We start from the raw sequence: 23,906 nt of genomic DNA, 5'->3' as shown, positions 1-23,906 counted from the left end.
GTTCTGTCTGAGCCATGTGTGTCCAAGAGTGCTGCTGAGTCACAGGCACTCCGAGCAAGAGCAGAGTGACTCATGCAGGGACTGAGAAGTGGGAATAAGCAAACCCAGTGTCAGGGATCTGAAATGCAGAGTGCTGGTCCCGGTCTAAAATGCAGAGTCGGTGCCAGCTGTTCCAGGCTGCTTGTTACAACTAGCAACAAAATGCCTTTATTCCTCAAGCCCCCCACATGGAAGCAGTTAGGTGGGCAGCTGCTGAAGGAGCAGGGTGTTCTGGGTCGTTTTCCCACTTGGGCTGACCAAGAAGAGAAATGGAAACAGCCCAAGAAGGGTGTCTCTTTTGGGTTCTTAAAGATATGTTCACTAAAGAGTATCTTGGAGCGGCCACTCGGTGCTTTCAGCCAAGGCAGCCCTAGAGCTCTGGGTTGAGCTGTGTTGTGATGGGGGAGCAAGCAGGGATCCAGAAGTTGGATCAGGGAGGGTTTTCTTCCTAGCTCAGCCTCTCAGCAGCTGTGTGACCTGGGGCAAGTCACTTTCCCTCTCTGGTCCTGCTTTGGTTACTTCACCCTGTACCTCACAACTGCAACACTCGTTGCAGTTGCAATTGCTTGTGTATCTGTCTTCCCAGCTAGTGTGCAAGCTCCCTGAGCACACAGACTACTTCATGTTGTTCAGTGCTGTGGCCTGGCCCCTAGCACAGGGATTAACCCTGAGAAGTACTCAAGAAAAAGGGAAGAAAGACAGAGTGAATACCCCATCTTGGGCCCTGCCCTTTAGGAGGCCCTGCATACAACTAGTGCCACAATGTGACATATTTTTCCTTTTTGACCTGGTAAGAAACTTTTTTTGAACATCCAACAACCAACTGAGTGAACAGGAGTTAGGGGAGAAGGGCTTGCTGTCCCAGTTGAGCACCTAAGGCCAGATGATGTGGAATTAAGAATAGGAGAGGGTGGGAGGGTGGGAATAGGGCATGAAAGAGCATGGCCTCTGCCCTGGGAAACTAGTGGAGGCGGATGCTGCTAATTCAAAGTCGCATACCCCAAATCACCCCAGGTGGGGGTCCTGACAGACCAATAGCTGCTCACCCTCCCTCTCCTCTGTTGTAGATTCGGGAGCACCTGGCTCCTAGGGAGTCTGACAGATCAGTTTCCGTCCCAGATTCGGTGGGGCCAGGTACCCAGGGCCCATGCCCTGCTTCCGCCCTGCCTGCACCAGCAGACCCTTGAAGCCTCTTGAGCTCACAGGCAGCAGCCACCCCTTTATCCTCTGGAGCTCACTCCTGGGTCAGAGCAGAAGATAGCTGTGGTGTGGCTTTCCGTATAAAATATTTGTACATGAGCTTTGTGGCTTCCATTTGTACTCTTGCCCCAAGCCCAGCAAATTTAGCTAGGCTTTAGCTGTATCTACACAGCTGCAGCCTGGGTCTCAATGCTCAGGCTCACAAGTCATGAGCTATCATTCCTTTGTGTTTTCAATAAACCTTTTATTCTTTTTTTTTTTCTTAGCTCCTACCATGTGCCAGATATTTTGCTGGTGCTGGGTGCTTCAAGGATCTCAGTGACCAGTGAAGTGGACAGACATGAACACGTAAAATATAAAGCTGTGTACTTGGAACCGTGATACAGATATAAACAGGCTACCTGGGGAGCACAGAGAAGAATGCAGTCTTGGGAAGGAGTCGGGTTATTCTAGACTTAAGTGCCTTCCTTACCCACAGACCTAGGGAAAATTAGACTGCCAACCTGGAATCCAAGTGTTTCTTGGAAAAAACAGAAGAACCCAACACAATCCAATGAAAATAGTAATCACAACAAGTAGCAGCAGAAGCTGCTGCTGCAGTTCTTAGGTGATTAATATCTGCCAGGCACAGTGCTAAACCCCTTGTATTATCTCATTTTGTCCTTGCAATAACTCGATGAGGTTTTGTAATGGTCTTCACTTTGCAGATGAGGTAACTGTGGCTCAGAGAGGTTAAGTAATTTGCCAAAAGTCATTAACTAGTGACTGTCAGAACTGGGATTTGAACGCAGGTCTGTCAGAATCCAGCACCCACATGCTTAACTGCCATGGCTTCTAATAAGCTGCAATTGTGCACTTACTATGTGCCAGGCATGGCATTAGGTCATTCATACAAGAGACTCTTCCAGGAATTCACTATCCTGAAAAAAGAGAGGCCTATACCTACCACAGACTTCTCAGCTACTGAGACCTATCAAGCTAATTCAAATACTAGGAGGTTATTTGGGACAGATGAAGTGAGGAGCCTCTCTCAGAAAAGGAAAAATAAAATGAGCAAATTTGTGAGGCTGGCATGGATGCTGCTTTAGGAGAGAGGATGCATGCAATGAGAACTTCTCAGTCTGCATAGTGAAGAAAGAGGAGGGCATGGCAGAATCTGTAACGTAACGATAGACCTAGATGAGGTGGTCGTCCACCTATTCTCCACTCCCCGCAGGACACGGTTCTGCTTTGAGAAAGGTTTCGGTGGCCGTTTTTCTTTGAGAAGGGTTTCAGTTGATACGTCTTTAAAAGGGGCAAGGTTTGCTGCCCAGGGGGCTCCGGAGCTTGGAGGAATGATTTGTGAGGCCCTGGGTGTGAGCCTCCTCAACGTTTGCACCCGCAGCACCTCACCTGCCTCCCCCTAGACCCAGCTCTGCTGGCCCCATCTTCTCTGTTTCCAGAGGCTTAGCCTCCTCTGCTGGGTGGACAGTCCTCCCACACTTGGCCCTGGGTTCTCCCCTACTCTCACCCCATACTTTCTTCCCTGAGTGATCTTACCCAGGCCCAGGGTTCAATACCCCTGTCTATGGAGAGGATCTGCAAATTTCTCTCCTTCAACCCCAGCACTCCTCTGAGCTCCTGAGCCAAATATCCAACAGCCCACCGAAAGATCTTCTGCACTCTTTCAAAAATATCTCAAACTAAACATTCCAAAGTAGAACTTAAGGTCTTCTCTCCCCAAGTGATCTTTTTCTAGAACCCCAGTGAATGGTTTCACCATCCGTCCACTTCCACATAGCCGAAAGCTTGGGGTCGTCCTTGACACGATCCTCCTCCTAACTCTCCATCCAAACCACCAGGCTGTCTGTTTACCTCCTGAATGTCTTCGATGTGGCCCACTTCTAGTCTTCGATGTGGCCCACCCTAATCTCATCTACCATGTTCTTTTAACTGGATTGCTGCCAGAGTCCTTTATCAGGTCCACCTGCATGGGCTCTCACCCCTCCCGGCCTTATGTCCTAACCCCATACTATTTCCAGAGCAATCTTTTTAAATTCCAGTTCTGAGTATGTCATCCAGTCCCCTTAGAGACTATCTAAGGTCTATCTTCCTTAGAACTCTTTCATGGCTTCCCATTACTCTCAGGATAAATCAGAATCCTTCACACGGCCTGTGAGGACCTTGATGTTAGGGGCTGTGGTAGTTAGTTCATTTGTCAACTTGGCCAGGTGAAGGCACCTAGTTCTGTTGCTGTGGACATGAGCCAATGGTACGTGAACCTCATCCGTTGTTAATTACATCTGCAGTCGGTTAGGAGGCGTGTCTGCTGCAATGAATGACATTTGACTTAATTGGCTGGTGCTTAAATGAGAGAGCGCAATGTAGCACAACCTAAGCAGCTTGGCATTCCTCATCTCAGCACTCGCAGTTCAGCCCAGGCCTTTGGAGATGCAGAGAGAAGTCACCCCGGAGAAAGTTGTCAGAACACAGAGGCCTGGAGAGAACGCCAGCAGAGACCATCCTATGCCTTCCACGTAAGAAAGAACCTCAGTGGAAAGTTAGCTGCCTTTCCTCTGAAGAACTAACAAAATAAATCCCCTTTTATTAAAAGCCAATCTGTTTCTGGTGTGTTGCATTCCAGCAGCTAGCAAACTAGAGCAGGGGCCCTGCCTGCCTCTCCAGCCTTGCTTCATGTTTGGTTGTTACCTAAAAATTCCATCCAGACCCACCTGCCCTTCTTTCACTCTTGTTCCTCGTCATGTTCCTCCCCATTACTAAGGCTTTTCCCATGTCTTCCTCTCTTCCCAACCCTTTATATAAGTTATACTCTAAAATCCTTCGGATCTCAATTCAGGCATCATCAGCTAAAGAACTATATCTTCCCAGCTTAACTTACGCAACCCCTCTTGGGAAAAAACTCTTGACCTCCATAGCTGGATCTATCTACCATTAGAGGCTGTAGTAGGTATCAAGTACCTTTCCTTTTTATCATGTCACAGTGGCAATTTTTTATCTGTGGGATTTCATGAACAGCTGTCTCTCATGTGAGGTTGTTGAGTTTGACAGTGTCTGTTGAATTCATGCAGAATCTCCCAGGCCTAATCACAGTATCTGATATATAACAGACACTCCAGGAATGTTTATTGAATGATAAATAAATTCAGTGCAATGTGTGGATGAATTCAATACATGTTTGGTGGCTTGAATTTGACTGTTGCTTATTGAGTTTCTGTTTGCTAAAGCTGCCAGAATGCAATATACCAGAAATGGATAGGCTTTTATAAAGGGGATTTCTTACGTTACAAGTTCACAATTCTAAGACCATAAAATGTCCAGACTAAGGGATCCAAAAAAAGACACCTTGACTCCAAAGAAAAACTGATGTCTGTCACATTGAAAGGCACGTGACTGGCATCTCCTGGTCCCTTGACCTGGCTTGTGATGCCTCCACCTTCTGATTCCAATGACTTTCTGTGTCAGTTCTCCAAGCATCCCCTGTGTGTCTGAGCTTTCTCTAAAATATTTCCCTGTGTTGGCTCTTTTAAGGACTCTGGTAAACTAATTAATATACACCTTGAATGGGCAGGGTCACATCTCCATCTAATCAAAAGGTCACAACCACAACTGGCTATGTCGCATCTCCATGGAAACAACCTAATCACATGCTCCCATCCTATAATAGGTCTGCTCCCACAACATTGGATTAGGATTAAAAGAACATGTCTGGGAAGGGGCCAAGATGGCGGCTTAGTAATGTGCGCGCGTTTTAGTTCGTCCTCCAGAGCAACTACTAAATAACCAGAAACAGTACAGAACAGGTCCCAGAGCCACGACAGTGACCGGACACATAGCGTACCCCAGTCTGGACCAGCTGGACCGGCTGCGAGTCTCCGGAACAGTGAGTTTCCCAAGCTGCGCGCAGTTCCCCAAGCTGCAGCGGCCAACGCCCGGCGCCCTCCCCCACAGGCGGCTTCCTGGAGGGAAAGGAAAGAGTCTCTAACAGTAGCAGAGACTGAGTCCAACCAAACACCAATAGTGGCATTAATAAACAAATTCTGACTACTAAAATTAGGCCCTCAGCTCAGGCGAACCTGGTCAAGGTGGAGGTCACCTATTAGGCTAACTGAAAAAGAGGAAAGGGGATGAAACGGAGCCTTCTGTGGCTGTTTCTACAGAGGCTTGGCTGCCTCTGGATTCAGCGGCAGGATTACACAGGCTGCAACAGCCCCAAGCATACGCAGAAACAGGCTGCTTTCAGGGCTGTCTCCTGCCTGAACCTTCCCCATGGGAGGGGTGAAAGGCAACTCAGGTGGAATCCCTCTCTCAAGGAATTCAGACCCCAGGACTTCACAATATGAAGCCATTAAAACCAGCCTACATACAAGATCAACATTCAAAAATCTGTAGCTTTTCTATACACTAGTAATGAACAAGCTGAGGCGGAAATCAAGAAACGAATCCCATTTACAATCGCAACTAAAAGAATAAAATACCTAGGAATAAATTTAACCAAAGAGACAAAAAACCTATATAAAGAAACTACAAAAAACTGTCAAAAGAAATCACAGAAGACCTAAATAGATGGAAGGGCATACCGTGTTCATGGATTGGAAGACTAAATATAGTTAAGATGTCAATCCTACCTAAATTGATTTACAGATTCAATGCAATACCAATCAAAATCCCAACAACTTATTTTTCAGAAATAGAAAAACCAATAAGCAAATTTATCTGGAAGGGCAGGGTGCCCCGAATTGCTAAAAACATCTTGAGGAAAAAAAACGAAGCTGGAGGTCTCACGCTGCCTGACTTTAAGGCATATTATGAAGCCACAGTGGTCAAAACAGCATGGTATTGGCATAAAGATAGATATATCGACCAATGGAATCGAATAGAGTGCTCAGATATAGACCCTCTCATCTATGGACATTTGATCTTTGATAAGGCAGTCAAGCCAAGTCACCTGGGACAGAACAGTCTCTTCAATAAATGGTGCCTAGAGAACTGGATATCCATATGCAAAAGAATGAAAGAAGACCCATCTCTCACACCCTATACAAAAGTTAACTCAAAATGGATCAAAGATCTAAACATTAGGTCTAAGACCATAAAACAGTTACAGGAAAATGTTGGGAGATATCTTATGGATCTTACAACTGGAGGTGGTTTTATGGACCTTAAACCTAAAGCAAGAACACTGAAGAAGGAAATAAATAAATGGGAACTCCTCAAAATTAAACACTTTTGTGCATCAAAGAACTTCATCAAGAAAGTAAAAAGACAGCCTACACAATGGGAGAAAATTTTTGGGAACGACATATCAGATAAAGGTCTAGTATCCAGAATTTATAAAGAGATTGTTCAACTCAACAACAAAAAGACAGCCAACCCAATTACAAAATGGGAAAAAGACTTAAACAGACACCTACCAGAAGAAGAAATACGGATGGCCAAGAGGCACATGAAGAGATGCTCAATGTCCCTGGCCATTAGAGAAATGCAAATCAAAACCACAATGAGATATCATCTCACACCCACCAGAATGGCCATTATCAACAAAACAGAAAATGACAAGTGCTGGAGAGGATGCGGAGAAAGAGGCACACTTATCCACTGTTGGTGGGAATGTCAAAGGGTGCAACCACTGTGGAAGGCAGTTTGGCGGTTCCTCAAAAAGCTGAATATAGAATTGCCATACGACCCAGCAATACCATTGCTGGGAATCTACTCAAAGGAATTAAGGGCAAAAACTCAAACGGACATTTGCACACCAATGTTTATAGCAGCGTTATTTACAATTGCAAAGAGATGGAAACAGCCAAAATGTGCATCAACAGAAGAGTGGCTAAACAAACTGTGGTATATACATACGATGGAATATTATGCAGCTTTAAGACAAGATAAACTTATGAACCATGTAATAACATGGATGGACCTAGAGAATATTATGCTGAGTGAATCCAGCCAAAAACTAAAGGACAAATACTGTATGGTCCCACTGATGTGAACGGACATTCGAGAATAAGCTTGAAATATGTCATTGGTAACAGAGTTCAGCAGGAGTTAGAAACAGGGTAAGACAATGGGTAATTGAAGCTGAAGGGATACAGACTGTGCAACAGGACTAGATACAAAAACTCAAAAATGGACAGCACAATAATACCTAATTGTAAAGTAATCATGTTAAAATACTGAATGAAGCTGCATCTGAGCTATAGGGTTTTTTTTGTTTTTGTTTGCTTGTTGGTTTGTTTGTTGTTGTTGTTGTTTACTATTATTACTACTTTTATTTCTTTTCTTTATATTAACATTTTATATCTTTTTCTGTTGTGTTGCTAGTTCCTCTAAACCGATGCAAATGTACTAAGAAACAATGATCATGCATCTATGTGATGATGTTAAGAATTACTGAGTGCATATGTAGAATGGTATGATTTCTAAATGTTGTGTTAATTTCTTTTTTTTTTCTTTCCGTTAATAAAAAAATAAAAAATAAATAAATAAAAAAAAACAGCCTACAGCCTTTCCTCTGTCTCCCCCACGCCCCTAGCAGGGAGAGCCTTCTAAAGTTAAAGGAGCCACAACATCTTTTGCTGGTGGGACGCGCAGACAGACAAGTGCCACATACTGGGCAGGATAAGAAAAACAGAGCCCAGAGACTTCACAGGAAAGTCTTTCAACCTACTAGGTCTCACCCTCAGGGAAAACTGATGCAGGTGATTCTTTCCCCCCGAAAGGAGGCCAACTTAGTCCGGAAAAACCCAGCTGGAGTCTGTAATACCTTTGTAGACCCTCCTAAGGGTGGAGAGGGAAAAGGCACCTTACAAGCAGGACAAGAAACAAGAAAACAAGAACTGAAAAATTACCCTCTGTTAAACAAAACTTAAGCTAGAGGCCCAGAAGAAGCTAAACTGAAGGTCAATGAGCAGATAGACAACAAACTCATTTAGCAAGAAAACCCTAGGTAAGATAAGTGAAAGCAATCTCCAGAATACACTAATAAGGTAATTAAATGTCTAGACACCAGCAAAAAATAACAAATCACACCAGGAAAATTGAAGATATGGCCCAGTCAAAGGAACAAAACAATAGTTCAAATGAGATACAGGAGCTGAGACAACTAATTCTGAATATACGAACAGAAATGGAAAACCTCATCAAAAACCAAATAATGAATTGAGGGAGGACATGAAGAAGGCAAGGAATGAACAAAACAACAAATGGAAAGTCTGAAAAAACAAATCACAGAACTTATGGGAATGAAAGATACAGTAGAAACGATGAAAAAAAAATGGAAACCTACAATGGTAGATTTCAAGAGACAGAGGTTAGGATTAGTGAACTGGAGGATGGAACATCTGAAATCCAAAAAGAAACAGAAACTATAGGGAAAAGAATGGGAAAATATGAGCACGGGCTCAGGGAATTGAATGATAATATGAAGCGCACAAATATACGTGTTGTGGGTGTCCCGGAAGGAGAAGAGAAGGGAAAAGGAGGAGAAAAACTAATGGAAGAAATTATCACTGAAAATTTCCCAACTCTTATGAAAGACCTAAAATTACAGATCCAAGAAGTACAGCGCACCCCAAAGAGAATAAATCCAAATAGATGTTCTCCAAGACACTTACTAGTCAGAATGTCAGAGGTCAAAGAGAAACAGAGGATCTTGAAAGCAGCAAGAGAAAAGCAATCCATCACATACAAGGGAAACCCAATAAGACTGTGTGTAGATTTCTCAGCAGAAACCATGGAGGCGAGAAGACAGTGGGATGATATATTTAAATTACTAAAAGAGAAAAGCTGCCAACCAAGAATTCTATATCCAGCAAAATTGTCCTTCAAAAATGAGGGAGAAATCAAAACATTTTCAGACAAAAAGTCACTGAGAGAATTTGTGACCAAGAGACCAGCTCTGCAAGAAATACTAAAGGGAGCACTAGAGACAGATATGAAAACACAGAAGATAGAGGTGTGGAGAAGAGTGTAGAAAGAAGGAAAATCAGATATGATATATAAAATACAAAAGGCAAAATGGTAGAGGAAAGTACTACTCAAACAGTAATAACAGTAAATATTAATGGACTGAACTCCCCAATTAAAAGACATAGACTGGCAGAATGGATTAAGAAACAGGATCCTTCTATATGCTGTCTACAGGAAACACATCTTAGACCCAAAGATAAACATAGGTTGAAAGTGAAAGGTTGGGAAAAGATATTTCATGCAAATAACAACCAGAAAAGAGCAGGAGTAACTATACTAATATCAACAAATTAGACTTCAAATGTAAAACAGTTAAAAGAGACAAAGAAGGACACTATATACTATTAAAAGGAACAATTAAGCAAGAAGACATAACAATCATAAATATTTATGCACCGAACCAGAATGCCCCAAAATACGTGAGGCATACACTGCAAATACTGAAAAGGGAAATAGACACATCTACCATAATAGTTGGAGACTTCAGTTCCCCACTCTCATCAATGGACAGAACATCTAGACAGAGGATCAATAAAGAAACAGAGAATTTGAATATTACAATAAATGAGCTAGACTTAACAGACATTTAAAGGACATTACACCCCACAACAGCAGGATACACCTTTTTCTCAAGTGCTCATGGATCATTCTCAAAGATAGACCATATGCTAGGTCACAAAGCAAGTCTCAACAAATTTTAAAAGATTGAAATCATACACAACACTTTCTCAGATCATAAAGGAATGAAGTTGGAAATCAATAATAGGCAGAGTGCCAGAAAATTCACAAACACGTGGAGGCTCAACCACACACTCTTAAACAACCAGTGGGTCAAGGAAGAAATTACAAGAGAAATTAGTAAATATCTCGAGGCGAATGAAAATGAAAACACAACATATCAAAACCTATGGGACGCAGCAAAGGCAGTGCTAAGAGGGAAATTTATTGCCCTAAATGCCTATATCAAAAAAGAAGAAAGGGCAAAAATTCGGGAATTAACTGTCCACTTGGAAGAACTGGAGAAAAAATAGCAAACTAACCCCAAAGCAAGCAAAAGGAAAGAAATAACAAAGATTAGAGCAGAAATAAATGGAATTGAGAACATGAAGACAATTGAGAAAATCAATAGACCAGAAGTTGGTTCTATGAGAAAATCAATAAGATTGGTGGGCCCTTAGCAAGATTGACAAAAAGAAGAAGAGAGAGGACGCAAATAAATAAGATCAGAGATGGAAGAGAAGACATAACTACTGACCTCACAGAAATACAGGAGGTAATAACAGGATTCTATGAACAACTTTATGCTAATAAATACAACAATGTAGATGAAATGAACAAGTTCATAGAAAGGCATGAAGAACCAACTTTGACTCAAGAAGAAATAGATGACCTCAACAAACCAATCACAAGTAAAGAAATTGAATCAGTCATTCAAAAGCTTCCCAAAAAGAAAAGTCCAGGACCAGACGGCTTCACATGTGAATTCTACCAAACATTCCAGAAAGAATTAATACCAACCCTGCTCAAACTCTTCAAAAAAATTGAAGTGGAGGGAAAGCTACCTAATTCATTCTGTGAAGCCAACATCACCCTCATACCAAAACCAGGCAAAGATATTACAAAAAAAGAAAACTACAGACCAATCTCTCTAATGAATATAGATGCAAAAATCCTCAACAAAAGTCTAACAAATCGAATCCAGCAACACATTAAAAGAATTATACATCATGACCAAGTAGGATTCATCCCAGGTATGCAAGGATAGTTCAACATAAGAAAATCAATTAATGTAATACACCATATCAACAAATCAAAGCAGAAAAATCACATGATCATCTCAATTGATGCAGAGAAGGCATTTGACAAGATTCAACATCCTTTCCTGTTGAAAACACTTCAAAGGATAGGAATACAAGGGAACTTCCTTAAAATGATAAAGGGAATATATGAAAATCCCACAGCTAATATCATCCTCAATGGGGAAAAATTGAAAACTTTCCCCCTAAGATCAGGAACAAGACAAGGATGTCCACTATCACCACTGTTATGCAACATCGTGTTGGAGGTTCTAGCCAGAGCAATTAGACAAGAAAAAGAAATACAAGCCATCAAAATTGGAAAGGAAGAAGTAAAACTATCACTGTTTGCAGATGATATGACACTATATGTCAAAAACCCTGAAAAATCTATAGCAAAACTACTAGAGTTAATGAATGAGTACAGCAAAGTGGCAGATTACAAGATCAACATTCAAAAATCTGTAGTGTTTGTATACACTAGCAATGAACAAGCTGAGGAGGAAATCAAGAAACGAATTCTATTTATAATTGCAACTAAAAGAATAAAATATTTAATAAATTTAACTAAAGAAACAAAAGACCTATACAAAGAAAACTATAAGAAACTGTTAAAAAAAAATCACAGAAGACCTAAATAGATGGAAGGGCATACCATGTTCATGGATTGGAAGACTAAATATAGTTAAGATGTCAATTCTACCTAAATTGATGTACAGATTCAACACAATGCCAATCAAAATCCCAACAACTTACTTTTCAGAAATAGAAAAACCAATAAGCAAATTTATCTGGAAGGGCAGGGTGCCCCGAATTGCTAAAAGTATATTGAGGAAAAAAAACGAAGCTGGAGGTCTCACGCTGCCTGACTTTAAGGCATATTATGAAGCCACAGTGGTCAAAACAGCATGGTACTGGCATAAAGATAGATATTCTGACCAATGGAATTGAATAGAGTGCTCAGATATAGACCCTCTCATCTATGGACATTTGATCTTTGATAAGGCAGTCAAGCCAAGTCACCTGGGACAGAACAGTCTCTTCAATAAATGGTGCTTAGAGAACTGGATATCCATATGCAAAAGAATGAAAGAGGACCCATATCTCACACCCTATACAAAAGTTACCTCAAAATGGATCAAAGATCTAAACATTAGGTCTAAGACCATAAAACAGTTAGAGGAAAATGTTGGGAGATATCTTATAAATCTTATCATTGGAGGCGGTTTTATGGACCTTACACCTAAAGCAAGAGCACTGAAGAAGGAAATAAATAAATGGGAGCTCCCCAAAATTAAACACTTTTGTGCATCAAAGAACTTCATCAAGAAAGTAAAAAGACAGCCTACACAATGGGAGAAAATTTTTGGAAACGACATATCAGATAAAGGTCTAGTATCCAGAATTTATAAAGAGATTGTTCAACTCAACAACAAAAAGACAGCCAATCCAGTTACAAAATGGGAAAAAGACTTGAACAGACACTTCTCAGAAGAGGAAATACAAATGGCCAAAAGGCACATGAAGAGATGCTCAATGTCCCTGGCCATTAGAGAAATGCAAATCAAAACCACAATGAGATATCATCTCACACCCACCAGAATGGCCATTATCAACAAAACAGAAAATAACCAGTGCTGGAGAGGATGTGGAGAAAGAGGCACACTTATCCACTGTTGGTGGGAATGTCAAATGGTGCAACCATTGTGGAAGGCAGTTTGGCGGTTCCTCAAAAAGCTGAATATAGAATTGCCACATGTCCCAGCAATACCATTGCTAGGTATCTACTCAGAGAACTTAAGGGCAAAGACACAAACGGACATTTGCACACCAATGTTTATAGCAGCATTATTTACAATTGCAAGGAGATGGAAACAGCCAAAATGTCCATCAACAGATGAGTGGCTAAACAAACTGTGGTATATACATACGATGGAATATTATGCAGCTTTAAGACAGAATAAATTTATGAAGTATGTAACAACATGGATGGACCTAGAGAACATTATGCTGAGTGAGACTAGCCAAAAACTAAAGGACAAATACTGTATGGTCTCACTGATATGAACCGACATTAGTGAATAAACTTGGAATATGTCTTTGGTAACAGAGACCATCAGGAGATAGAAATAGGGTAAGATAGTGGGTAATTGGAGCTGAAGGGATACGGACTGTGCAACAAGACTGGATACAAAAACTCAGAAATGGACAGCACAATCCTACCTAACTGTAATATAATTATGTTAAAACAGTGAATGAAGCTACATATGAGAATGATAGAGAGAGGAGGGCTGGGGACATAAATGAAATCAGAAAGAAAGATAGATGTTAAAGATCAAGATGGTGTTATCTAGGAATGCCTAGAGTGTATAATAATAGTGAAATGTACAATGTACAAATTTTAAAAATGTTTTTGCATGAGGAAGAACAAAGGATTGTCAGGTGCTGAAAATAGGTGATAACTAATACTTTAAAATGTCACATTATGTGTGAGACTGAAGCAAAAAATGTTTATTTGTTACAAAATTTAGATTTTGACTAGAGCATTTCCTAATGTGACTCATGTAGATAGTTTGAATGTCATAAGTACTTGGAATCTCAGGTAGCACATGAGATTTTGTTGGTTTGTCCAGAGTGATCCCCCGATGAATCCCAGAATGATTTGATCAGTGACTGGAAAAGTATTTGCAAGCCCCCTTTGGGGAATGGTGAGAGTGGGGAGAAATTCAACTTCCCCAAGTTGAATTCATGATATTCTCACAAGCAGTGTGGACAACCAAAGCTATAGGTTCAGCCCCCAGTCTTGGGGTGTGTTCACATGAAACTTAACCCCACAAAAGATAGGTCAAGTCTACTTAAAATTTAGGCCTAAGAGTCACCCCCAAGAGAACCTCTTTTGTTGCTCAGATGTGGCCTCTCTCTCCAGCCAATATGATGAGCAGTCTCACCACCCTCCCCATCTCTGCATGAGACATGATTCCCAGGGGTGTGGACCTTCCTGGCAATGTGGGACAAAGATCCTGGAATGAGCTGAGACTCAGCCTCAAAGGACTGAGAAAAACCCTAGAATGAGCTGATAATTAACATCAAGAGACTGAGAGAAACTTCTCGACCAAAAGGGGGAAGAGTAAAATGAGACTAAGTGTCAATGACTGAGAGATTCCAAACAGAGTCGAGAGGTTGTCCTGGAGGTTATTCTTATGCATTAAGTAGATATCGCCTTGTTGTTCAAGATGTAGTGGAGAGGCTGGAGGGAACTGCCTGAAAATGTAGAGCTGTGTTCCAGTAGCCATGTTTCTTGATGATGACTGAACGATGATATAGCTTTCACAATGAGACTCTGTGAATGTGAAAACCTTGTGTCTGATGCTCCTTTTAGTTACTATATCAACAGAAGAGTAGAACATATGGAATAAAAATAAATAATAGGGCAAACAAATGTTAAAATAAATTCAGTTTGAAATAGTGGTAAATGAAAGTGAGGGGTAAGGGGTATGATACGTATAGTTTTTTTTCTCTATTATCACTTTATTTCTTTTTCTGTTGTCTTTTTATTTCTTTTTCTAAATCGATGCAAATGTACTAAGAAATGATGAATATGCAACTATGTGATGATATTAAGAATTACTGATTATATATGTAGAATGGAATGATTTCTAAATGTTTTGTTTGTTAATTTTTTTTAATTAATAAAAAAAGTTTTAAAAAATACATATACACACTAAAAAAAGAAAAAAAAAAGAACGTGTCTGTCTGGGGTACATAACAGTTTGAAACCAGCATTGCTTCCATAAAACATGTAGTCTGAGTGAGTGGAAATAGTCTCAAATGTGTACTATCTGATACTAATTTCTTGGAACTCAGATCAGATAACTTGGTCCAAATGTGGTGTTTATGGGGAATTCATGAGACACTGACAAAAAGATGAGAGAAATACATTCTGTGCTGAATTATATTCCCATCATGTCCTATTTGTACTCTTCACCAAGAGCTACCTTCCCGGATACTTTGTTTTTATAACTGTTCACCACCCTACCTTTTCCCATCCTATGTGTCTTTCAAATGACTCCACCATCAGAAAAGTCAATAGATTATCCATGCCCTTTGACCCCGGCACCCCAGATGAAGCATTCTAGCTTCTTGGAATACTGCCATCATTGCAGAAATACAAATACAAAAGAATGTTCACGGTGTTGTTGTTTGTAATGGTGACTAAAATGGGACAATATAAATGTCCACTGGGGCAGAGGACTGGATTAATAAATTCATACCATGTATTACAAAGAATGAGGTTAGCTATGTGCTATGATGAGAAGTGCTGCACGCATCTTGTTAGGGAGAAGAAAGGCAAGTGGCAGTGCAGCAGCATTTTCATTATGATCCCTTCCCCACAACAAGTACATATGAGTGCTCATTTGTATAAACATGGCAAAACTGTATGGAAGGTAAACATTAAATTATAATAGTTACCTGTGAAGAAGGAATTGGAGGGAGCTTAGGCAGGTGATCTTTATTTATTCTCCTCTGAATTATCTGAATTTGGGACAAAAGCATATTATTTTTCTAACTTAAAAACTCGACAGTGTCAATGATATATGAATTTGTCTTTTTATCATCTGTCTCTTCTCACAAGGGTAAACTACATACAGGCAGAGACTGTATTTTTCTCACTGTTGCATCCCCTGTGCCTAGAACAAAGGCTGGTGCATGCTAGGTGCAATGACTATTTGTTCTGGATTATGGACATCTCTCTTAAAAACAAAATTCCAGCTAAACAAAATGTGTCTTCTACATCTCCCCCACTGCATGTTCTTATCTGAATTGACCAGGTGGGGAGAAATGTGGAATTTTCTGCACCCTCGTTTTGAATCCAGGCTGGCCATTGGCTTATGTGGCAAATGGGCTGGAAACCTACAAGATCCACCACATGTAAGTCAGGAAAATCTGACAGACTCAAAGTTCTCAAGTGATAGTCTTCAAATAACAAAGAATGGGTAATTTTAAAAAGAAAAGCCTTGAAATTAAGTTCATCCATTCAAAAAATAAAAGCTAAAAAGGACAGCCATATTAAATAACAAACAAGGTGGGGGGGAAGCACTGTCAGCCCAGAAATTGAAAGGTCACAATTTAACCACCAAATAGGTCAATATATTTAGAAATAACGAGCAAAACCACAAAAAATAGAATTAAGTTATTACTTAGGAAAAGATCTGCAAAAAACATGCAGTAAATTGCATTCAGTGGTCACCATTTCATTTCAACTTTCTCTTTGTTTTATTGCAGAACCAACAAGCAGAGCAAAGGGTGTACATGATCTCAAAGACATCTCCCCTCTTTTGCATGGGATGTACCTGGAAATTGGGGCCCATGGCAGAGAGAGAGAAAACGGCCAGCTCAGAGGACTTCAGAGCTGAATCCCACCTTTTGGGTAGGAAGGGAAGGGAGGGAGGGAGCATGCCAGTCCATGTCATCTGGACCTAATGCTTCTGGGTATGAGGATCCTCATTTCTTGCACATTACTGTTAACATCATCTAATTACTTTGCAGATAGGGCTTTTTCCTAATTGCATCAACAGGCTCCTGGGGGTGGAGGGCATCGCAAGGTCTGGCCATGGCCAACCGGAAAGATACTCAGAGGAAGATTAATGCGAAAACACACTACACTAAATCCCTAGTTAGAGCCATGGAAAAGTGCAATTCACAAATTTAACTTGCTAGAGGTTAATGGAAAAAAATTTAAAAGTGCTAAGAGCCCACAGAATTTCCAACTCAACCAGGGGTTCTTTACCGTGATCTTTAGAGAATTTTGTCCTTCCCATAAGCTGTGATGGTGGCTTAATGTGATCTCATGCAAGGCGTGTGGAAGTTAAATATCCTTTGAAATGTAAGTTCATAAGAGTATGTCTTAAAATTAGAAAATGCTGTCATTGGATTTTATTTAGGGTGACTATTTACAGAAGTATAAAAGGAGACATGTGATTTGAGGTGGGGAGAAAGTGAGAAACTTTCACTTTTATCTTCATTCTGTTCTGTATTACTTGATTTGTTTTAAGAATCATGGAATACATCAACGAAAGGGGGTAGAAAGCGAATTCAGAAAAGATAAAATTTATAGTTTGCTTGGAGTGCTACCACTAACGTTGCCTCACAAGCTACTTGGGGCCCTTCCTCAGGAATCATTTCCCTGCCCCATGAAAGAAAACCAGTCCTTGAGGCTTCTCTCTAACAGTCCCTCATAAAAATCAGCTCAAGCTATGACTGCAGCTCATGTTTGATCTCTCCTGGGAAAGCGGGAATATTACAGGGACATTTGTACTTTATCAGAGAACAAACTTCTTAGAATAATGGGGTGGGGGGAGTGAACTGCAACATGGGTAAGAGACAGTAGCCAAAAAAACTCAAATATGTGCAGCGGAGAGCTCAGAATTGATGGTGAGAAAGATTTGGGTACAAATGTTGCTCTGCCTTTTGCTTTGGGCAAGTTCTCTACCTAAGACTCCGTTTCCTCACTTATAAAAATGCAGGATTGTTCTGAGGAAGACACATAAAGTGCTCCATAAGCAGAAGTTCTTACTTTCTTAGCTTTTATGAATTGCATAAGTTATTTAACTCAAGTTATAAAAAAAGACAAAGCAAAAATAATGAAAATCTTTCATGCTTGATTAAAAAAAACTCTGGGTTTTTCATGTATTATTTAAGGAATGTTGTTGGCATGAGTTATTCAAAAATGGAATCAACACTAGACAAGCATTAAATCTAAATCAGTATACCTTCCATACCTTCCCAAGCATGTGTGTGAGCATAGGTGTCCCCCAAATACCCATAATTTGTATGAGCGCTTGCTTTCCCTCATCTGCCTCAGAGTTCTTCCACTTGTCTTGATTCTATCGAGAAGAAAACCCCCTGGAGAACTAAATCCTCTAAGCCACCACTGCCTGCTGGAAGGAGGGTGAGCAGCTGTCCCATTTTGTCCAATGTTCCCAGGTTTAGTACCTCTTACCCCAGGAAATCCCCTAGACTCATGGAAACCATGAGCTTCACCCTGTGTGGGAGCCTGGCACCCCAGGGGATCAATTGCCTCTGTTGTCTGCCCTCAATTCTACTTCAAAGTCTGTGGCTTTTCTTTCCTTTGGTAGTTATTTCACTAATACTCCTGTGACCTTATCAGATGTAATGAGACTAAAATCTGGGCAACACAAATGGAATGGAAAGTGGGCAGGGATTAGTTTTTTTCCTGAGATAACGGAACAAGAACTGAGTTGATTTATGGGGTTCAGTAAGGGTATGCAGTCTCTTGAGTGCCTTTTTACCTGTGTGCACTCATGTATGAAATTGTGAGTGTGTGAGTGTGTGAGTGTGTGTGTGTGTGTGTGTGTGTGTGTGTATGACATACTAGGAAAGAGGTCGGGGAATCTGACCTGGCCAGTAGCCCCTGGGGGCGTTGAGTGGATGGCAGTGGTGACTGCAGTCTAGTCGCACAGTTCCCTGCGTTGGCCTGCAGGGGGTGCCATCAGCCTGCAATAGTTCGTTGGCTTTTGGGGGCAGGGAAGGAAGAGGCAGAGGGGCCTCCAAGGTGAGGCATGGAAGGAAGCCGCCACCTGTCGGGGCAGGACATATGATAATGTGGTGTTTGCACGAGTGCCGAATGTTCTTCTTGTCACCCCCACCTAGGAAAAGCAACTATGCCTTCTAAGATTAAAGCCCTTTCACTCCTGCGTAACCTTTCCTGGTCTCCTTTACTGTGGGAAGAATGAGAAACCTCATCCCAGCCGTCTCTCGGAGTTCTGCACCCACGGGAGAAAGACCTCGGAAAGGCTGTTTACTTACAGAAGGTAATGGCGAGGCCAGCCCTCCCTGAAACAGCACGCGGGCGCCCCTGCCAGCCCGCTGCTTTCACAGAGCCCCAGGTCCTCTGGGTCAGCAGCTTGAATGAATAGGGAGCTGATTGCTGATTGCCACTCCACTCTAATTGATGCACATTTGTTCCATTCCAAATGGTCTGAGAACAGAACTCTTTCTAAAACAGAGTGCTTGTGTGAACACAGTGAACATGAGGGCGAGGTTCCAAAACTGCCAGAGGACCAACCCTCCTTCTGTGCAGAACTGAGACCCACAATGCAGAGAGTCCTCCGTACCCACTGGCCATCTAGGAACACCTGTGGGCAAGGCCCGCTCTGTCCGCTTATCTCAGTCCTGTCCGTGGGAATCCAGAGGCTGGCGTCAGAGCCCAGTGCTAGTTCTGACTTTGCCCCTTACGTTCCCTCTTGGCCAGCCAGATCCAATTTGGGTCTCAGTTTCCTCATCTGTAAGATGTTGGAGCTGTGCTGGATGAATTCCGAGTTCCCCCCGGGCCCTGGCACTTTGTGAGGGCCGGATCACTCACCACAGCGGAAATCGGGTAATGTACCAGTTCTTGAATTTCTCAGTCTCAGACCCTTTCACACTCTTGAAAGTATTGAGAAGTCCAAAGAGCTTTTGTTCATGTGGGTTAAAAATTTAAAACAGAAGAATACACAAGTGCCCGTGCCCTTAGCCCTGAGAGATATGACCTCATCACACATACCAGGCAGTCTTTAGAAAATTCCACTCTACACTGAGAAGAGAATGAGAGTGAAAATGTAATTAGCATCTTAGTATTATTATGAAATAGTTTTGATCTCAGAAGTCCCTCTAGGGTCCCCAGACCACACCACAGTGATACTGCTGGTGTCTGAAAAGAGGACCTTCTCTGGAGCTGGAAGGCAGCATTCAAACTTGGCTTTCCTACTTGCTAAGTATGTGACCTTGGGCATGTTTTTTTAACCATTCACACTTTGATTTCCTGTAAAACTGGGATAAAAATAGTACCTAACAAACAGGCTTTTAGAAAGATTAAATAAAATAATGCATGCAAAATGCCTCAACAAATGTAAGTACCCAATAAATGTCAGCTATTAAGCAACTAGAAATTAATTTCATCAAAGAAATACATTTGAAAAGTTAACAAGAATAACACAAAATAAAACTTAAGGCAGCAGCATTGCTGCTTTTTCATATAGTGCCTAGAAAGCCAGGCTTTTGCAGGGAATCTCATGGGTTTCAGGCTAGTTTCTGTGTCCTGAATGAGATGAGCTCCTGGCTCTATCCAGTGACTTTCTAGCAGTAACTCTAGCCTATGCAACATGTTCCCCATTATACAAAAGTATCTTCACAGGCAGGTATCTCCACAACTGCACATACACAGAACATATTTGGAAGCTGTCTAATCGAGGAATTTCCTTGCTTTCCACATCTGAGGCCAAACATAGATCTGTGGAGGCTCTTTTTGCTATTTGGCCTTCAGTGTTGATCAAGATTGACTAATTGGCATATATAGTCCATAAGTTTAAGGTTCTCTCCAAGCCCCTTATCTTATCTCTGCCCTTTAACTTTAAAATTTTTCTTGGTTGATGTAACGCTGTGGTTATGATCCCTGGATATACATTGGAGTCATCTGTGGAGCTCAAATATAATCTGTGACCCAGTTCCCAGAAATTCTGATTTAACTGGGCTGCGTGGACCTCTCAGGTGATTCTAATGTGCAGTCAGGCTGAGAAGCACTGGTCTCATAGGCCTGTGGTTCCCCAAGTGGTGGACTAGCAGCATCATCACCTGGGACCAGAAATGCAAATTATCAGGCCCATCCTAGGCCTACTGGGATGGGGAGCAGGAATTTGTATTTTAACAAAACCTCTAAAGCGAGTCTAATGTACACTAAAGTTCAAGACCTGCTGCCTTCCATTGCCATACCTCCGCAACTTCTACTTCCACCATTACCATCACCTCCATCAACCAGATAAGCCTGGGAGAAGAACGTCTCAAGTGCCTGAGGAACGTCTCAAGTGCCTGAGGCAGGCTTGGGGTGAGTTTCTGGGATGCCTCTGGCATCATCGTCATGCACAGTCCTCCTACATCGCTGCTGGGTCCTTTAGTGAGAGAATGAGCCGAAGGTCACTAAATGTGACACAAGCACACATTTGACTCGGCAAATATTGATCGCACAAACATACTGCTGAGGGCATTAGAGAGCTAGGTAAGACTTAGTGCCTGCCCTAGAGGAATGCATGGTCTAGTAGGAGGCAAGGAGTATATATAAACAAGAAAGCAGAGTACTAGTGTCTTAAGAGAGGCGTGAAGTTGAATCAACCCCTAGATTACATCAACTGCCATTTATTGAGCACATTCTATGTGCCAGTCAGAATGCTAAGAGCTTTATGTGTATTCTCTCAATGGACCCTCGCAACGACCCTGGGAGGCATGTTCTAGTATTATCCCCATTTTACAGATGAGGAGACCTGTTTAGAAAGAGTGGCTGTGTTGCTAGGTGGCATGGTTATTAAGTGGGAGAGCCAGGTTTTAAACCCAGGTCTGTGTGACTCTCAAGCCCATGCTCTAAATCACATCCCTAGGTATGCTACTTTTTTTTGTACATGAAGGCTTATTTCTCAATGAAACGTTCCGTTTAAGCACAAGGATGCAGTAGATGAAGTCGAGACTTGGTGAACATTTCCTAGCCTATCCTGAGAAAAGAAATATTTCTTAAAGATAGGGTTTGTCTAAGTGGGTTGAGAATGGTGGTGGAATAAAAAAAAAAAAAAGACTTCTGATTAGACTAAGAGAGAACCAGAGAAAGGAACTGGATCTTGGATTTTCATATCCCTATCACCTTGTAGAGTGCTTGGTGAACAGAAGATGCTCCAGAGATGTTAGCTGAATGAATTCCCACAGCATTGTTTGCAGCCATTCTTCATGTTGCTGAGAAATTGTACATAGTGCCCACTAAAGACACCCACTCTGACATGTAGGATGGGCTCTAATCCTTGGGGATCCCTAAGAGTGAGGCACAACCAAAAAGAAAATCACCATCCATCTAGCTTGTGCTACCCACCCTCAACAAAGCTGTTTTTAAAAATGAAAAACATTTGTAAATGTAAAGCATTATTTGAATGTTCAATAGCTAATTCTGTACTCTTGGCTACTCTTTGTAGAAATTCCACTTTAGTAGGGAAACAATAGGTAACAGTTAAGGTGGATAGCTATAAGATTGTCAGCCCAACACCCACCATGTTTCATTTTGTTTTTGCTAGAAAACACCCATGTTTCTAATGGGAGCTGCCATATACATTTTTTTTATATGTAAAAATAAAAAAAGCTACCAGCCCATCCACAGTAAATCTGTCCAAGAGTTGCAACTCAAACTAAAGTGGGCTGACCCCTTTACTTAGTGCTCTAGTTTGCCAGCTGTCAAAATGCAACATACCAGAAATGGAATGGCTTTTAGAGAGAGTAATTTAATAAGTTGCAAGTTTACAGTTCTAAGGTCAATTAAAGAAAGTCTAGAGAAATGTCCAATCTAAGGCATCCAGGGAAACATACCTTGGTTCAAGAAGGCCAATGATATTCAGGGTTTCTCGGCTGGAAAGGCACATAACAAAGTCTGCTAGCTTTCTCTTCTGGCTTCTTGTTTCCTGAAGCTCCCCTAGGGAGGTTCTCCTTCATCTCCGAAGGTCACTGGCTGGTGGACTCTTTCTCTGTTGGAATCTCGTGGCTTTCTCTCTTGTGGTTCTGTCTTGGTTCTGCGGTTCTCTCCTCATTCTCAAAAGGAACTCTCTCCAGAATGTCTCCTCTTTTATAGGATTCCAGTAAAACAATCAAGACCCATGTAGAATGGGTGGAGACACATCTTCATCTAATCAAGTTAATACCCACAATTGATTGAGTCACATCTCCGTGAAGACAACCTAATCAAGTTTCCAAACTATAGTACTGAATAGGGATTAGAAGAAACCATTGCTCCCACAAGATTGATTAGGATTAAAACATGGCTTTTCTAGGGTTCATAAATCCTTTCACACCAGCACACTTGGGAAATTTGGGACTTGAAACTGAGAACCTGTTGACTGAAACTGGAGGGTAAGCAAGCGGGAAGGATGTGTTTCTGACTAGGTTAAGCAGTCCAATCTGCAAGAAAAGGGAAGGAAGCTGACACACTGAGAGGCAGGGGTAAAGGAAAGGGTCTTCAAATTCTTGAGAACCCAATTTTTGTCACCCACCCCCTGACCATCCACATACCTTACTCAGGCTTGGTTTTTCAACTTTTCCTTATATTTTGTTACTCAACCAATTCCCCTTTGAGCTGAAGCTGATTGGAGTCCTGTTACTGTCACTCGAAACCACAGCCCTGACCAAACCGGTGTTTGAACAGATTTAGGGCAATTAAAATGAATACAAAGGAAAAGTTCTACCTTCTTGACTTTCTGCCACCATCACAGTTTTCTTAAACCTAGGAATTTCAGTAGATACCTGCTACTTTAGTTTTGTAACCTTTCATCAGACGTCTTATTGGGTTATAACGTATATACAAAAAAGCCCTCCACCATCATAAGTTAATAACTCAAGGACTGTTCTCAAAATACACCTGTGAAATCAAGATCAAGAGTCAGATCATTTCCAGCAACCCACTCCCAATCTGTCTACCCCCAACTCAAGGTAGCCACTCACCTTCTGGACTTCTGATATCATAGATTAGTTTTGCCCATTTTTGTACTTTCAGAAATCACTCAGATGTTTTCTTCTGCATCTGGCTTCTTTCTCATTTGTGAAATGCGTCCAAATTGATACATGTGGTTGGGTTTCACACTTTTTGCGTACTACCCCCAGTGCTCTATTGAAAAATGTTATTTTTATTTACGTAGAGTAGGCTGGAAATCTGTACCTGAGACCTTTGCAAAGTAGTTGTTTGTTTTCCTGATGATATATTGATTATGATAGTGGAAGATGTGAATCTGGCAAGCTACCTGGAACTTTGTAGCAGAGGAAAATCACTCTTACAAAGTTGGAAATTTTGTTAGATTAGTAGGCTACTAAGTTTATGTGAAGATACAG

At 41.4% G+C, this 23,906-nt stretch overlaps 1 protein-coding gene across 10 annotated transcripts in view; it reads left to right on the top strand.

Annotated features, from left to right (window-relative positions):
* PCGF5 (polycomb group ring finger 5) overlaps positions 1–23,906 on the top strand; it is a 245,976-nt gene that overhangs the window by 126,842 nt on the left and 95,228 nt on the right. For 6 of the 10 annotated variants that reach the window (XM_077125466.1, XM_077125468.1, XM_077125465.1 and 3 more), the window contains 2 exons: positions 16,287–16,431; positions 18,675–18,813. In XM_077125466.1, the coding sequence (XP_076981581.1) occupies positions 16,287–16,431; positions 18,675–18,757 (228 nt within the window). In that variant the 3' untranslated portion in view covers positions 18,758–18,813. Of the gene's footprint in view, positions 1–1,505; positions 1,986–16,286; positions 16,432–18,674; positions 18,814–23,906 lie in introns of those variants that run through there. The other 4 variants (XM_077125474.1, XM_077125470.1, XM_077125469.1 and 1 more) reach the window with 3 other exon arrangements.

The sequence above is a fragment of the Tamandua tetradactyla genome, chromosome 13 (genome assembly GCF_023851605.1).
Source record: "Tamandua tetradactyla isolate mTamTet1 chromosome 13, mTamTet1.pri, whole genome shotgun sequence".
Classification (NCBI taxonomy): domain Eukaryota; kingdom Metazoa; phylum Chordata; class Mammalia; order Pilosa; family Myrmecophagidae; genus Tamandua; species Tamandua tetradactyla.
Note: the sequence above shows the minus strand (reverse complement) of the source record. Positions and strands in the feature narration are given on the sequence as shown.